Below are 18233 nucleotides of genomic sequence, written 5' to 3'. Positions count from 1 at the left end.
GTTTAATCCTTAACTATATAATAATATCACATAGACACTTTATAATTTGATAATCTATATACAGACAACGATTTAGTAATCATTTGGTACGATAAGATACGGGAGACGCAATCACAGCGGACATTAACGGGAATAGTTAAAACATAACTAAATACGTAACGTGCTGAGCGAGCGACGCCATGTTTAAAAAATAATAGAAACACTTATAGTAAATAATTCCACTAATATTCATTATATTTTAGGCGAAAAAAAAAAATTAATACACGGAAAATATCAAATACCCGTAACTAACAGCTGCGGCGGCTCCGAGTGAGATGTACTGACATTCTCGTTTGAAGATCGGAGCCGACATTCATAACAGTTCAGAAAACATTCTCACCGACTTACATTACTATGAAATTTTAATAGTTTCTTTAATTTATTTTTATAAATTTATTTTTATTATATCTTTTAAAAAAATCAATATACCTTAAGGTTACTTCAGTAACGTATTTGACCTAATTTAATTAGATTTCTATAGACGTTCAGATTCTCAACCAAGTATATATAACTCCTCTGTACATAAGCCGACGTATTGTAAGCAGTCTTAGTGTTTGACTTCGATATTTTATACAATTTATTTAATCTCCTGTCTGCCGCCTGACATCGCGCAGGAGCTCCTCGCTACATAACAAACACACCATTTAAACAATCGCGCCAAAAAGTCGTATTATAAAATTTATCTCTTCATAACATTTGAAAGCCCATCAACGCTCCATCAATAGTAACGAATTATTATAAAAGCAAACATAAAAAAAATATACAAATATTCAACTAAAATTAAATTCATATATTTTCTAATAATAAAACAACTGAACGCTGTAGCCCAAGACAAGAGACAACGAAAAACAAATTAGTATGGTCTCGATATGTAGATATACGCTAGGTTACGATCCAAACGAGCAAAGCGTCTGCGACGACACCACGATACACTATTGAAATATGCAATTTGTTAAATACATAAAGATTGTATAAGAATTTCATAAAAAGATCGTATAAGAATATTACAGAAGAGAATTTTTTCAAAAAAAAAAATATAGAAATTTCATTAAGAAAAATATATTCCAAACGGGGGAGCATGTGAGGACACGTGCCGCGTATCGTGAGCAAGGATTCAGCCTTATACCGACAGGAGCACGCACACAGACCTCCCCACGCCGTGTAGAGGCGTGCTTGTGCGATCATTTAGATTGAACAATATTTATATATTTTTAATGTGAAAAATAGTTCGCTTACCTCGCCGCTAGCTTACAAATTATTTAATATTTATATAGCGCCTGAAAATTATTTATAGACAAGTTTAAAAAAAAAATGTTCTGCTTCTGGCAGTGTCAGCTACAGGGAGTTCACTTTGTCTGTGTACAGTCATTAAATATATGAATATTACTATGAGGACTGTTCCGTGCTTAAAGGTTTCAAGAATAAGAATTATTGTCATATCAGTGTACAAGGAAGCTCACAGACTGCACGCAGCGCCCGACCGAGCTGGGACACTCACAACACCCTACCGAACAACAATACAAACCGCTACACGTTCATATACCACTCTCTGTATACTGTAACATGTGCGGAACAGTTTTATATATATATAAATCTTTTATAATTTCAATATTTACAATAATCTTCTCTATATCTACCGACGCTCAGCGCTGTCTGTCCGTTACTTATTATAAAACACTCTATATAACGTGTCACGTGTGACACGCTCGGTGACAGCTCGTCTCCGTGACGAGCTCATATTGTTTGTGTTATAGAACAGTTTCCTATAGTTTAATCAGCTCTTACCACAAGTTTAAACCGTCACACTACAAACGGAGAGTATAATTCTTCATTTTTGAAGTGGATCTCCTTATGCCAGTTGCAACGAGGTTGCGTTAAACGTTCAACGCTCCGGGGAGGGGGATAGAGAGAGACGGAGCGAGAGTGAGCGGGTGGCTCAATTGTGAGTTGTAAGCAACGTTCATAAAGTTTGTCTTATAGGAACAATATGAGTTCACCAAAAGTGATTTCCACCCCTTCCTACTTTCATTTATACATCACGAAGCTTCGCTTCTTCAACGCGCAGGGACTCCACGCAATATTTTTTTATTCTGCGGATATACATGTAAGATGAACAGGAAATGCTAAATCAGTGCGAGTCCACGTCAAGCCCCGATGTACAGATGTAAATCCGGTATTGGTACGCTGATGTCCTACTCGAACTCTATGGGCGTGGGTGACATGACGTCTATGATGAAGTCCTCCATGTTGGGCAGCACGAGGACCTTCTCGAACTCCTTGGTGAGCTTCTGCTCTATCCAGTTGGAGATGTGAGCGAACCGAAGCGCCCGCGCGCCGACCGCCGGCCGCGCCTTCAGCACCAGCTGCGGGTTGGTGGAGAACCTGAAAATGTCACATGGAGTTAAGTAACAAGTCGATGTGTCCAAATGTCCGAGACAGCTGGGGCGTGCTGCGGCTGTTATAGTATGGGAATGTTCATTAAAGTTAAAATATATAACCCGACACACATACATTCATAATAAGTCATTCTCTATAGTCACGGTGTGCACTACTCGTGTACACCAGTCAGCGCTGATCAGGAATATTTAAGGTACAAATTAATATTCACTTTGATTTCATATGTGTATTATTTATCGTGCGTGTGTGTGCGTGTGTATATTCCTCACCCTATCCACAGTCGGTCGTGCGGCGGCGGCGGCAGGTTGATGGCGAGCCTCCCCTCCAGGCCGTTCACCTCCAGCTGCAGCTTGATGTCCGTGTTGCTGAGACCTTCCATGGCACGCTTCACGTACTTGTAGTCGGTTACCTGATCATGTTTTCTTTATAAATGTGTCTTAGCGAATGTAGTGCAATATCCTCGACATTGAGGCGGCAGTGCCATCTCGTGACGAAAGGACGGAATATTAGCTATACTTCTAGAACATTCCTTTTGTTAATGTTTGTAAACAAGTAGAAATATAAACGAGAATGTTTTGGAATGTTCTAGTAATCGGATTGTATACAAAAGCGACGCCAAGTCAGTTTCGAGTCAGTCTCTTATAAAGAGATACAAGCGATATCCCCTGCGGTTATAATAGAGTAAATATTAGTGTTTTCTGTTAAATCCCATGTTCATCGCTAACCAAAACCTAACAGGACAAATATATTAATATACAACGAGCTACGAAGTACAGTTTTATTTTGCTAGTTACTTGTTCATTTTGTTTAGTTTATATTATTGAAGATTAACTGAAACCTTCATTAGTTTTGTTCACCTGCTTAATGTTTTTAACACGAGTGTATAGTTCGTAAGCTTTGACAGGACTTCCAATGGCTGTCTAGCTTTTTAAAAGTGTTATCTTCAGTCTAAATCATTTCTTCCTACATATAAAGTTGTTTAAGAAAAACGTCGTTTGCTTTAAATTTAGTTTAGTTCCTGGTAACGTTGTTTCTATATTTGCTATTGTATTATATTAAGAATATTGATTTAAAACACGTGAAAGATATCTTTTGTATCCGGTCTAAGATTTTTCTAGAATAAAAATTATACAATTATAATAACAAGGTCAGGAACTCTCACGCGACAATGTTTCCTAACACACGAGGTGTTGTTACCTGCTGGAAGTACTTGTTGGTGGCTATCTTGTCTACCATACGGAGGAACTTCTTCTTGGACGAGCCGCCTTCGTTTGTTGACGATCTACAACAGAACATTTTTTCTTCAGAGTCAACAGATTTCATCGTCAACTTTATATATTTAATTCATCTCTATGGAATGTGCTGACACGGAAATGCTTTAATATCTCAGATATCTAAATTGTTGTGTGGTGTGTACAAGTTGTATGAATTCTGTTTGTTTGTGTGTGTATGTACAAACGTCTTTCTCTTTTCTGTGCGCGCGCGTGTGTGCGTGCGTGTGTACTCACACAGAGTCCGCGGCCAATACATTCTCTGTGCTGTCGACGGGCTGCACGGGCGGGCTCTCGTCGTCGCTGCTGGACTCCGCCGAATCCTCCACCTCCGAGTCGTAGATCGCCGGTTTGCGTTTCTGTAGTCCCCGTCAACCGATATAAGAGCAGGTTAAACTTATTGTCAGTCAATATCAATTCCCGTACACATTTTTTTTTCAGGTACTATTAAAACATTTTATGCCATGTGTACATATATTTTTTAGGTGCCGAAGTGTTTTTTTAGGTGCGAGACCAACTGTGTAAGCACGTCCACAGCGTATAGCCTCGTTAGTATATTGTTTATCCCTCACCTTGTCTGTGAGCAGCGTGCTCGGTATAGAGCAGCTAGCATCGCTCTCGACTGTATTTTCGGCTGCCGCTAGTAGTTGATCTTCTAAGGTGAGATCTGAAACAAATATCTCATAAAATATAAGGCATCCATCCTTATAGACGGTCTATCGATTTGTTATTAATGTCATTTATCCTTACAGAGTTGTTTGTATTTGTATGCAGTGAAGCTCTTAGGTATGTATAAATTTGAATATTTAATTTAAATTTTATGTCATTATGAAATCGAAATTACAGAGAAGTAAATAGTTATCGGTATTGTTGAATTTTGTTGTAAGCACAATATTTTTATTTTTTTTAGTATTTAAATATTATACAAGATATTAAATACAATAAGGACAACAACATAATGTCCAGTCGACGAACCTTTTGGTCCCTACAATGTATAAATTGATTTCTATTAAAAACATATTTAGTTTGCATACCTTTCCTGAACTCATCTGGCGGCCGAAGCAGTGACAATAATAATATTAAAATGAAGAATTGTGCAAAATCTTTCTTTCGAGTTATTTGAGTAGTAAAAGAACTTATTAGAGGAAAATGTTAATATAAACAATGTCCTAAAGAGTTAAGGGGAAGGTAATACTTTCGTTTATTATATAAAGAGTATAATAGATGACTGACTCTTCTCCTTAAGCTTGAGCAGGTTGATCTGTGTGAGGATGGTGATGGTGGCGCCGCCGTCGTAGCGCAGCAGGGCGTGCAGCCACAGGCCGCGCGCGTCCAGCGAGGGCGAGCCCACCCCGCACACGGCTGGGCACGAGCCCGCCAGCACCAGCTCCGTCACCACCAGCGGAGACATGAACGACGGCAGCTGACGGACACACGAGCATTCATCGTTACTTGTTAGCTTTTACTGTCAGGGTCCGTGTGTAAGTCACAGATAATCTATATTTTTATCATTATTTCAACAGATTATTTCTGTGAATTCCTAAGAACAAAAATATAGACAGATAGCACAGTGATGTAAAGGTCGATAGCCACCCATATTTTTCTATTATAACATAAAACCCCACTATTGGTGACTCGGGGTCGAGTTTCTTAACATTCCATATTCTTTGTATGAGATGGCTGTCCAAATAACTACTATAATAGGAACACTCGCACATACTATTCATATACAGGCTGCTCCGTATACGTTACCTTGAGCGTGTTAAGCTTCCTCTGTATCCTGTTCTGGACGCGGGCCACCATGGCGGGGTCCCTCATGACGTCATACATGAGCCTCGCCAGCACGGTGTTCACCCACGACACCTCCGCCGGCAACACGCGACACGTGCACTCCGCGCCCTGGGACTGGAGTCGCGGGTGATATCTTATTAATAGACTATTTGTAGACCAATACCAATGCTGTCTCTATATGTAATATCTACTACAACTTCTTCGTAACTAGAAATCGAACCAGTAGGCCACATCTATTGTGACCACTGATTAATAAGGATGGCAGTGTACTATTATTTTTATTCTTTATATAAATCAACTAACATAAGTAAAATAATCCCTTTAAATAAACACGGAGTCGGCTATATACAGGATGTTAGTAGTTTTGTTATCAAGATTATAATTACAGTTAAATTTTATTTAGGTATATATTAAAAAAAGTATCAAATAAACGCTAATTTGTAAATAATTACATATATATATATATATATATATATTGTCGAAAGAGATTTTGTCATAACAACACACTGTCCCTACAATCTACATTAATACTACTATTTGCCACTCTACTTCACGGCGCTTCACCGCATCAGTGACTGCCAGTGATCATAGTATATCTATGAGACATAGTTACAGCTGTCTTTTTCTTCTTTTTACTCTTACTCCTGTCGGGCGGCGTGGGCTCTATCTGACACATGACGCCCGCGTCCGTCGTCTGTTTAGAGGACGTCTCGTGGTTCTATGCGGTGACGGTGTTAGTAACTTTATATTGTGATTATCGAGGAAAACTTAACATAGGCACTTGTGTGAGATTAAAACTAAGCTTTAAGATGATTGTGAATCGCTTTAAACATTTATATGATCTATTAATAGAGGCATGCGCGTGCGTTGATTGTTGGTGCTAAGTCGAACAAGGCCTCAATCTATGAAAAATATTGCGAAACTGTAAATCAATTCACTATTTCTTATTTTCTATTTAGTTATATGTTATTTATGTTTTTTTTTTAAATATAGTAACATTGAAATACTTCTGTACACGAATACTTTTAACTACTTGCTACCTATATCATGATATAGGACCTAGGACTTTCACTTGATGTTCTAAACGCTAACGGTGTGATGTGTTTTATGCAGTTTTTAAATAAATCAACTTCGTCAAGAACAAAGTCGCGGGCATAGACTAGTATAGAATATATGTTATATAGAAAAAATTGTAAAATATTTGTTAGTGATATCGAATATATGATCATATACCTGTATAATCTTCAGTAGGTAGGGCCAAAACGACTTCTCGTATAGGTCAAAGTTAGACGGCAGCGGCTGCGCCGTACTGCTGATAGTCACCCCCTCAGACACCTGCTCGTTGGACTTGGACTGGAAATTGAACAATAAAATATTATTTACAGGAACACATATAATTAATTATAACTCTAATGCCACATTGGCAAGAACATATGACGTAAAGAAATTTATTTTAATTTCTATATAGACTATATCAATATAAAACGTGTATGCATTACTAAATCCTTGTTAATAGTGACTGTGAACCAAGTTTAGTTTAGTTAAGTCGGCCTGTGTTTGGTGAGTGGTCCTTAGTGTGTAATAAGCCTTATAACCTTAGCGAAGGCGACAGTATCCTTCTCAGTGAGCTTGTATACAGCGAGCTCGATGGGGTCCTTGTCGTCCGTGTGTCGTTCGTCCTCAACGGGAGAGTCGGAACGGGCCTCTGACACGGCTACCAGGAGGCGGCGGTACCTGGAATAAGAAGGAATACGAAGATCATTACATTTGATATGATTAATTGGTTTTATCTGGATATGAATAACCGGTTTGGACTGGTTTCGGCTGGATGTAATTGAGTGGTTTGAACTGGATTTGGCTGGATTTGATTAACTAGTTTAAGCTGGATTGGACTAATGATTATACATTCGTTAGCCTACTTACTTTATTTTATTTATGAACTAGGATATCTTTGTAATAATAATGGGGATAACAAAAATTATTACTTATTGATTGTTGCTAAAGACGCCCCTTTGTGAGTGTGCTATACCTTATGCAATATAATTGGGGGCGTCATGGGCGAATGAATATTTCATTGTTAGTGATAATTTTTAGTCACAATGTCCCTTTATAAGTCCCCGACATTTTCAAAGCTATTAGCGACATGGTAACATTACTAAGGTATTCAAGGAAAAATATTCGTTTTGAATATGAGAACATGGACATGGAACTAAATTAACCAGAAAATTATATATATATGTGTGTGTATGTGAGTGAGTGTGTGTGTGTGTGTTTGTGTTATACCATTCGAGTTTATCTCTTCCGGTCCTTGCGAAGAGATACAATCTAGAATGCTTATCTCTTGAGTGTTTGACGTGGACGCTCCACTCCCCCTCGGCCGCACCATCCGATCCCGTCTCCAACTCCTACATCATTAGATAAAAAATGATGACTATAATATATTTTGCCTATATATTTTCCTAATTTAATATGTTTATTGGACTATGATTATTTCATCATAAAATTTAGTAACAATAAAAGGAGTGTCTTTGATTAATCGACGGATCGATATTAACTAAGTTGCGTAGTTTAATTAATGCCAAGTCAGTAGTAGATAGTCTAGATTTAATTCTAATCCTTCGCGTTAGCGGAAAGACGAGATGAAAGCGTCTGTATGATGAGGATTACGATAGAAATATACGTATATTATATGTATTGTCTGACTGCGTTTTATTTCTTTTCCTAGTAGATCTTACTCACAGTTTCCTCTAGACACTCTTTGATCTTGGTTAGCTCGCTCTCATCGAGCTCCACGTCCTCATCTTTGCTATTGGCCGTCTTGGTCAGTTCTATTTCCGTTTCCGCCGCTTCATATTCAAGTTGTGTGTTCTTATCTGAATGACTCGTCTCGGGTTCGGTGCACTGTGAGGTGTTGTCGATCTTTTTGTCTGAGGAATAAAGTTATATGAGATTAGTGACAGTTATGAAAAAGGAATATAGCATGATTTTTTTATTTATTTACAAACAAAAGATAAAATATAATTAAATCTATATTGAGGTCACAACAGATGGACTTCTCTTGAAGAGATTTTTTCCAGGTCACTATTAAAATAAAAAATAAATAAAATAAAATTTCGTTATATAAAGTTCCTATGAAGTGGGTAACCTACTTATTAAGTGGGTACCTATTAAGTGGGTAACCGATATCTTATTCGTATCTTTTATTATGACTATTTAATTTATAATTTAATTTTATAAATAAATAAAAATCGTCATTAATATTATCATGATATTGTTATACTATTGAGTCGCGTTTTGTTGTCCGTGTGTCCGTGTGTGTGTGGTAGTACAGACTATCCCGAGTACACCCAATCTATATATCCAAACTGTGATTACTCTGTTTTATTATTCTATGTATTAGTGGTCGTGCATAAAATACTTCCGCGTACAGGGGCTAGGAAGGAAGGGGTTTAGCTGAGTGTGACATGACATGTAGGCCGGGGGTCTATTGAAACGTAATATTCGCCGTTCGTTAATATTTCTCTCGACTTTTTCTGTTTCGATTTTCAATATGATAGATGTCATAATAAATAAATCAACTTTCAAACTACATAGTCTTATAAATTGTTACTTTATGTATTCTGGAACTCGGTTAAGTGGGGCCTGGATAAATGAGAAACCACCATAACTTGAACCCATGCTCCCGTCCCAACACTTTAGCACTGAATTATCTCTGTTAGTGGGATAAAGGAAATCTCTACGCCTGGGTTTGTTCTTCCTAATTTATTATCGTAGTTACCTCTATAACCGAGATAGCGAGTGACTTTAACATATTCTGATTGTTTACTAACTTTTATTATTCTATCGTAAATTCCTTGTTAACTACGTGATGGGCTTTGAGTCTCAAATATCTTCAGTTTTAGTTTTGCTACACTAAAGGCATTACGGAAGGTATATGAAAAATGAAGAAATGAAGCCTCAAATTGTTATCCGAAACTGAAAAAATGAAGTTTATATCCGTTTGTAAAGTAGGGACACATGCGTTTTAGCTTGTGTCGAATTTAATCTGCCAAAATCTACTCTTTGTAGAATAATTCAGAATAAACATAAGATTCAATCACAATGTTCTAATGTTCACAGAAAACTAAACTTTTTACGTTTAACTGAATATCCCGAATTTAAACATTGACTGCTATCACCGGTCTTGAAGTTTCGTAATAAAAAATGTTCCGCTTATTGGAACGATGATCAAAGAAAAGACTCTAGGTTTTGCGCGAATGTTTGGTATTTATAATTTTTGTAGCAGCAATGGTTGGTTGAAATGGTTAGCGGTGAAGGGTTGACGCTGATAACGGTAACAAATATAGCCAAATTCTTTTACGCCATTATTCCGCTGATGATATTTTTATCGCAAATGAACCGGCACTATTTTATAAGTGTCTACCCGATATAACTTTCATGATAAAAGGTAGGTCCTATCGTGCCGGAACACTTAGTAAACATCGCCTTACAATGCTTCTGCGCGCTAACATGTTAGGAACTGAAAAGCCGTCTATTCTGATCATCGGAAAAACTAAAACTCTATAATATTTCAAAGGCGTTAAAACTTTGTTTGTGAATAACCAAAATAATAAAAAAGCGTGAATGACACCTACTGCTTTTTCCGATTATGCCAGCCTGCCAGCCTGCGAATACCAGTAAATTACTACCAACGGATCAAGGCGTCATCATTATGGGAAAGAAGTTGTTCAACATGTTATTAAATGTATAGAAGAAAATTAGCGTTCATGAATCAAAGTTCTTCAGGCAAGGATTTTGTTAGGAAAGCTTAGTTTTGTGTGACCAAAACTGTTATAGCAAACAAGCTTTGGAAATTTAGATTCGAATATAAACTAACTGTAACGAAAGCTTACTAGAGAACGAAAACTTAGAAATTGACCCTATGATTAGTACCTAGGAATCAGCAATGACGATAACAAAGAGGCCGCAGTCTAAGATGTTATAAACGTCGACAGTTACTTAAAAGATACTCTTCGGATAACTTACTGAAAGCGACATTGTTTACGCCTTTACATAACTACGGCATATAAAATAGGCTCTGAAGTAAGTTTAGTTTTACGTAAGAACTTTTTATTTAGTTTCGTTGACTGTCTGCACTGGATATATATACATATTACTATTAAAACAAAATTACGTATATTAATCGCATCTCTGACAATGAAAACCTGTTCTCTGACATCTATTAACGGAAACTTCTGTAAATGAGACATATGTTTATACCAGATATACTGAGACACTGGGAAAGTGGAATACCTGCCTCTACAAGTGAAACAAATTCACTCACTTAACCAGATTTCACTGTATTAGGTAACAATTTTTATTTACTTTTTCATGAGCGCTAGCTCTGACGAGGTTCTCGCTTTTTGACATTTATTGAGGCGTTCTTTTTCCAATACTTGAGAGAGCAGCATTTCCAAGTAGGTAGGTACTCTATGCTCTCAGCGCGGTAACAAATAAAATTATGTCCCCGATGTATTTAATAATTATTTTATTCCTTCATTCGTTATTTACCATTGAACTTATACAGATGATTTTACATATTACTATTTAATATTTTAAATTTAATTACTTTGTATACATTGAAATTTTTACTATATTATTGTGGGGGGGGGGGGTTAACTTAGTGTTTTGACAATATACTTCTAGGGGGAGTCACCAAAGCAACAATAGGGGAAAGGGGTCAAAAATGACAATTCTAGCGTGACGTATTTTATATACTTAAATTATGTATGAAATGTAAAACATATACAGTGAATTTTATAGCTTGGAATAAACAGTCATCTAAGCACGCGTATATTTTAATCCATTCACCATAAAGTTCATTAACCTGCACGCCTTATAATATCAAGGAGATCAAATAAAAAAAATGAAATATTCCCATTGTTATGTAAAAAGGAGAAATAGTTACCAACTCCTCATGAGTAATGAGAGTGTGACAATGAAGGTTTTAATACAAGTCGAATTTAAAGAATCAACGAATATCAATATGGGTTGCAAGAAAAAAAAAACATTTATATCTCCTTAAAGTAAAATTATTCGCAATGTTTAATTCTAAAAATAGATATAAACATGTTTTAGTCAAATAGACTATAGAGACGAACTAGTCCCTCGTTAGTTTAATTATGTAAAATAGATACTTTGAGGATATGTTAATTTCGTAGTTTTAATAAATAATTGAAAAGTCAAATCTGAAATTTATATATATATAATTAAACATTTTTCTGTACATCATTTTATTAAATAAATTCAATTGAAATGTGAGATAGTTTCAATTTTATTATTCTTTGAGACGAATACTTTTAAAAAGCGCTTAGAACCGGGATTTATCACCTCGCTGAATTTTAAAATTGTTATAAAGATGTCAATTAATTTATGTCATTTGTCACGAATATCTATATATTAACGTTGCAATTAGTTTTAAGAGGTGTCTCATAAAAAAAATCGTGACATGAATTATAACAAAATGAGGACTGATAGAATAAAGAGGTAATGTTTTACTAATTTGCTATATATTAAATAATCAACACACACACACACACACACATACACACACACAAACACACACACACAAACACACACACACACACACACACAGACACACACACACGCATACACTATGTATACATGTGTTATTTCAAAATAGATAACTATTGTTTACAAACTCACCTCTGTGCATTTTCCTCACGAGTCTGTGACGAAGGCCTTCTTTACCGGGTTCAATTTCCGTATGTGTAATACTAGAATATACATTATATGTGTTAACTATTACAATAATAATATTGACGGTATCACGCGTTTAATATTTAATATCATTACTAACATAATATTTAATATAAATATTAAATACATCGTCGCATTAAATATTTCTATTTGCATTTCAATTTTATTCACTAACCAGTCGGTCGAGTTATACTTACTATGTAAAGTTGTTTAAATTAGCCTGTGTCATGCAATTATTATGCTCGCTATATCAGTTGCACAGTCCCAGGACATAAACATAATCTACATTTACATGCGTACCTACGTAAAGGACATGTACCTAAGCATTATCACAAGTTTGCGTTCAAACTAAACTGAACACGATGAGTTTCACGTTTTCACTGCTAAATCTTCACAAGCTAGTGTCAACTTAATAAATATAAAATTCTGCCATTACTTTACCTATGTAATGGCAGAATACAATAATAGTATGGGTATTGTATTTACTAAAATATTTACGCTAAATAATATATCTCTTCAAATTACCTCTTCTCTTTTTTTCTCCACACGAACTTCCTCTTCTTTTCGGGCGTCGTGTTTGTTTCAGCGCTTTCAACTTCCGCTGGTACATCTTTATTTTTCTTCTCCTGTGTATCAGATTTCTTATCCGTGTTTTCTTTCTCTAACACCTGTATCTTCTCCTTTTCGTTCAATATTATGCAAATTGGATATTTCTTGCTCCATTGCCTTTATACAAAATAAGAATATAGGTCATCAAGTCTAGACTTAAGTTTTGTAACTATCAAAATAAATTTAGGCGTCATTAAGTCAAATTAGTGTCTCAGATAATGACAGTGTAACAATGTGATTAGGATTTAATGAAATTATGGACGCCTAGGACTAAAATTAAGGTCTTAATATATTTATGTTGTTATTTAATAATATCAATTTGGAATACAGGGGATAATTCAAAGCGTCTTTGTGTTTTACCTAACAAGAACATTATAGGACATTCCTTTCAGTTTTATAATTATTCAGGCGGATAGATCTCCTAATAGACAATATGAATAACATTTTCAACATTTAAAACGTAATTAGCGTTAGAATACTAAAGCGTTAGGAATAATTCGGGTGATGATAAATTAAAACGTTTCAAACATTAAATGAGGTACGTAAGTATGAACAATTACAAATAAAACGACAACTTCCTATTGGTCAACGCATTTCAATTTTAAAAGTTACACTCTCAAGGTCATAGTGTGTTTTGCGTTGTGAGAAATTCAAATTTGGAACATAAAAACACGAAACAAAAATCTATATAGTAAGGATGTTTATGACCAGTATTTTTTTATATTTTTATTTTTTATTCAAATTCAATCTTTTTCATATCGTTGCTCTAATTTAAATATTCGAAATACTTCGTATATTTTTCGGTGCGACGATCAATATCGCGTGCTTTTAATACAACAGTCGTTTGGACATGTTAAAAATTTTACGTTTTTTTGTTTTGTGCTTAATATATATTACGTCGATATGAGTTATTACGTAGTTAATTGACACAAATTAACTTATAACTATAACGAACACATATTACTTATATGGTAATTTTGTTTGTATTATTTTTTTCAATTTTTGTGCACAGACACATGTTTATGCAGCTTAAGACGCACGTAATCCTTCTTTATCAATACTAAAGTTATTTCTTATATATTATTAAATAAATTATATAAATCCGATTATGTATAACAAATTATGTTTTAAAGTTAATTTTAGAAGTTTTATATTTTAGATTTCTAGTAAAGTGCTCCTACTCTTTAGAGATGTTTGTGTCAAAACACAAATTATTTGTTAGTCTGTAAATTATAATTAAAGTACCCATAGTGCACATAATATTAAAACACGCAGTAAACAGTCACGCACACAAATATTTTAATTAATAGCATAAATTAGTTAATGAATTTTTTCTCATACATAATATAAAATTTAAACTCAATACCAACCTCCTTTTAACTAAACCTTTCGGCAGCAATATGACTCTCGCACCAGTGAGGTTGTATAGCCGGTGCTGGTAGAAAGTTACATTTTCAATCTTTTCGTCCCAAAGAGCGCGCTTAGCAACCTTTGTCCTTGTGTACGATATGCGTAGGTTGCAACCTGGTTAACAGGGTGACGGGAATTGAATTAAATAGTTGTTTGTCGATATAAAGTAATAAAAAAAACTGCAAAAAGGTTTCATAGTATGTAACACTCTCAAACTAAATGATTTACCTATCTTAGGATCTTTGTAAGTCAATGACAATAGTTATATTGCAAGAAAGATAAACTTTATCATGTCCGTCAAAACACATTTAAAATGCATTAAGCTATTAAATAAATTAAATATTCCGATAGCTTTATAATTCCCGTTTTTAATATATTTCCAAAGCAGAGGAATATATTAATTCAGCTTCAAATAAACAATAGCGGACGCGATATTAACGGACATTTTCAAGGTCATATTAGTTTTGACGCGTTTGAACACATTTTTATTATTAAACATAACACATTATCTGTTGCATAATAATTACGATGAATCAACATCATATGACGATATTCAACCGTTACAGTGACATTTAAATAAAGATATTTTTTTTTTATAGAAATTATTATATTTAAATAGCGTGAAATCATTTTAATCAATTGTTTAATATATATATATATATATATAAATGTATACATATACCTTCAAGTTTGACGAAAGCCGTTGTTGTCTTATTGATGTGATACGTGAAGGGATCGTAGTCTGGAAACCTATAATGATTTAACCAACCCTGAAAAACACAGATAATGAAATATCTTAATACGATCTATATTATAAATTATTTTGAATAATAATAATGTAACAAACCTCAAACTTTTTCAACGGCTTGTGCTCCTTTATAGTTGGTATCGTGTATATAAATGGTAGTGTTGTGCTCTGTTTCAATTGGAAGAAACCACCCTTCCTCGGTTCCCAATCCCTGAAGTAGTTATCCATCAGCCAATCACGGACGTTGGTTGCGAAACAGAAAAACCAAATGCCCAATAGGAAACCGTTCCATATATTCGAATTAGGGAATAGCACGTAGTTAACGAATAGAAATATCGTTAGGAAATACATTGAGAATTTAAAGAAATAATTCTTCTTTGGTTCGTCTTTGTGTATGTTGTTCTTGTTGGGCGGCTGTCCGAAGTTTGAAGTGTTCGCATTGTTTGTGGGTGTTTCTGTTGTTCTTTTATTGTCTTCCATTTCTATCTGATTGGCGTCGCCGAAAGCGTCGATCGTGTCCTCGAGGGCTTCAACACCGGACTCGATCTCTATACTGTCTTGTAAGAATTCCCTCGCTAAGTCCGATTCTTGATATGCTACAATATTTGATATTTATGTGAAAGACTACAGTGGTTCACGCAAAGTAAAGTTTGAGATGAAAATATTTATGCATTGGATTCAATACTATATACTATATATATATATATATTAACTATGGGCCAGTTAGTGCTTGGCTAACATGTCATCTGACGGTAAACGCATTGTCTCAGTAAACACCTATCCACCCCCGTCATGGAGACATTGAAAATGCGAGTAACAAAAAAAACTCAGACGCGAAGAAAATGGTATGATAAAAAAATACACAAAATTATTAAAATCAGAAATAATTTCATGGACAAAAATTACATTTATTCTTAAAACAATACAGAAATAGGTACAACACAAAATATCAACTCACGTAAATTCTTATGCGTGTCATCACTGGATTCCGAGTGACTTTTGTTTAAATTCGTTTCCTTTATCAGCTCAAACTCCATAGGCTTGGCCGTTAATGGCTGAGTCATGTCAGATAAGTTCTGCATACTGCTGTCCAATGAAGACACCTTTAGATTATACAGATATAAATTATCATTGTTATTATGAGATAAAGACATCCGACAACAAACATTAATTTAGAACATTAGTTTCTTGCTTGTAAAGTCATACATAAAAACTTATTTTTCATTATACAGATAATTTTAACTAATTCGTATATTAATGTGATGTGGTAATTTATTTATGGACTAGATAGTTCCTGCGGCTTTGCCCACGTACTAAACCCCCTTGAGATACGAGCTATAATCATTATGAAGTGCCATTAAATTTCTCGAATATTCGTTAATCGGATTCCGACTTGATGATAATGTTTATATGTACTTCAGGTCAATGACCTTTCCATGAAACAAATAATTTTGAATATCGGCCTTTAATTTACGGAGTAATAGCTTAACAAGCATTTAGTCGAATTGAGAACTTCCCCCATTTTGAAGTCGGTTAAAAGTGGTCTAAATTACTTCTAAAGAGATCACCTACCTGCGAGTGAAATTCCAGTCAAAATCGGTACAACCATTCCAGAGATTAGCCGGAAGTCGGAACATACAGACATAGATAAATATTTTAAATCTCTATTTTTTACAGAGGTATTGTATATATATATATATATATATATATATACATATATGTTCAGTGAAAGCTGTTAATTTGAAATTCCAAACAGATACTTAAATTTTATTTATGTAAATATTGATAGGAAAATTTTGACATTGAATTTTGACCATTATAATAAGTATAAAATCTGAACATAATAATTACACAATTTTAAGGTGTGTAAAGTATGATTTTGTCAAAACTTAGATACAAACAACTGCCTAGTCAAACACAAATTTATTCATAATGTACTCACTTGATTGTCCGTATCACCCATACTCTGCTGATCCGAGTCCTTAACAGCTGAATTCTCTTCAGAATCTGATGTCGAGTTTTCTCTCGGTAGACTTTTGTCCTTAGTGTCTATCATGAGATTATAAAAATTATTATTCACATGTCCAATATAGTTTTTGCTACACTGTGGTTAAATTTACCTTCAACAGAACGCGTTTTCATATCTTCGACAGCTTGAGCTATTTTGAACTTAAAATCATGAAATATTTTCCAAGTTTCATTAGCCTCCTTTCCCTCCGGAGCGACCTCTGGGGTGTTTCTTTTTCCAAGCCGGTTTAGATACTCTTTCATAGGGGATGAAGTGATTTCTTTGGGAGGTATTATAGAACGAGTTTCTTCCGGTTTAATCTCTGGTTTGATATCCTCTGTCTTTTCATTTGTTTTCTCTGTACGCATAGATTTGAAATATTTATCTATGATGGATATATTCTTCTCGGCTCTTTTAGGACTGGCACTTTCACTCCTAACCGGAGCTGGCTCAGCTTGTGGTGTTGGGGGGTCGTCCTCACAGGCCTGAAGAAGTTCCTCCAGTTCCTCATTATTAGCATTGTATCTAAATGATAGTGACGTATTTGGGGATTTCCCTAAAAAACACCATTGTTTACAGCATGAAGCAAATTAAATGACACTTCAAAAAATTATAAGTGTCATAAATTCCAATAAGTATTCTAAATAATTCAATATCTTATAGGAAATAGACAAAGAATTGAAGATTTTTAAGAACCGTATGTTACGAAGTGATTGTATCTATTTTTCTTTGTTACCAAAGAAACAAAAATATACACAAAAGTTATCTTTCAATTAGATACAACTAGTAATGGTTACATCCGTTATTAATAAAAAATTAAGACCGTATTCTTTATAAAAAAAATTATTAATGTCGTATCAAAATCATAAACAATAAAAAATTGTTTCGTACCTGCGCCTGAAACTTCCATATTTCGGTTCTATTAACGCACTAAATATCCATGTCACAACTGTATTCGGATTCAATAATTAGGCAATTACTTGCAATCAATGAGCCAAGTATACTAAATATTTACGGAACTAAACATTCGATAGGTCCTCACTCTTTAGTTAGAATATTTAACACAGAATAACGACTTTGACGTCTTGTTAATGAGTGGTGTCATTGACTTATATTGTCAATGTCAGCTCAATAAACAAAACAATCTAAGATGGCCGTTGTAATTTATATATAAGGATAAAACGCAGTTCATTAAACAAAA

General features: G+C 34.7%; 1 protein-coding gene across 2 annotated transcripts; it reads right to left on the bottom strand.

Annotated features, from left to right (window-relative positions):
- Nucleotides 1-1129: 1129 nt before the first annotated feature.
- LOC116773347 (testis-expressed protein 2) lies at nucleotides 1130-18126 on the bottom strand. Of its 2 annotated transcripts, XM_061521110.1 has the most exons (21): nucleotides 17924-18126; nucleotides 17145-17588; nucleotides 16967-17073; nucleotides 15983-16127; nucleotides 15124-15620; nucleotides 14959-15046; nucleotides 14237-14390; nucleotides 12783-12983; nucleotides 12204-12274; nucleotides 8238-8425; nucleotides 7782-7903; nucleotides 7094-7232; nucleotides 6732-6851; nucleotides 6112-6216; nucleotides 5460-5612; nucleotides 4941-5130; nucleotides 4280-4374; nucleotides 3945-4066; nucleotides 3634-3718; nucleotides 2706-2845; nucleotides 1130-2421 (listed from the first exon to the last, which is right to left on the bottom strand). In XM_061521110.1, the coding sequence occupies exons 1-21, from the start codon at nucleotides 17940-17942 to the stop codon at nucleotides 2232-2234; spliced, it is 3375 nt and encodes a 1124-aa protein (XP_061377094.1). In that variant the 5' UTR covers nucleotides 17943-18126; the 3' UTR covers nucleotides 1130-2231. The 2 variants fall into 2 exon arrangements, with proteins under 2 accessions (XP_061377094.1, XP_061377095.1); XM_061521111.1 differs by lacking the exon at nucleotides 6112-6216 and having other exon boundaries at nucleotides 1131-2421; nucleotides 17924-18125.
- Nucleotides 18127-18233: the final 107 nt, after the last annotated feature.

The sequence above is a fragment of the Danaus plexippus genome, chromosome 8 (genome assembly GCF_018135715.1).
Source record: "Danaus plexippus chromosome 8, MEX_DaPlex, whole genome shotgun sequence".
Taxonomy (NCBI): Eukaryota; Metazoa; Arthropoda; class Insecta; order Lepidoptera; family Nymphalidae; genus Danaus; species Danaus plexippus.
Note: the sequence above shows the minus strand (reverse complement) of the source record. Positions and strands in the feature narration are given on the sequence as shown.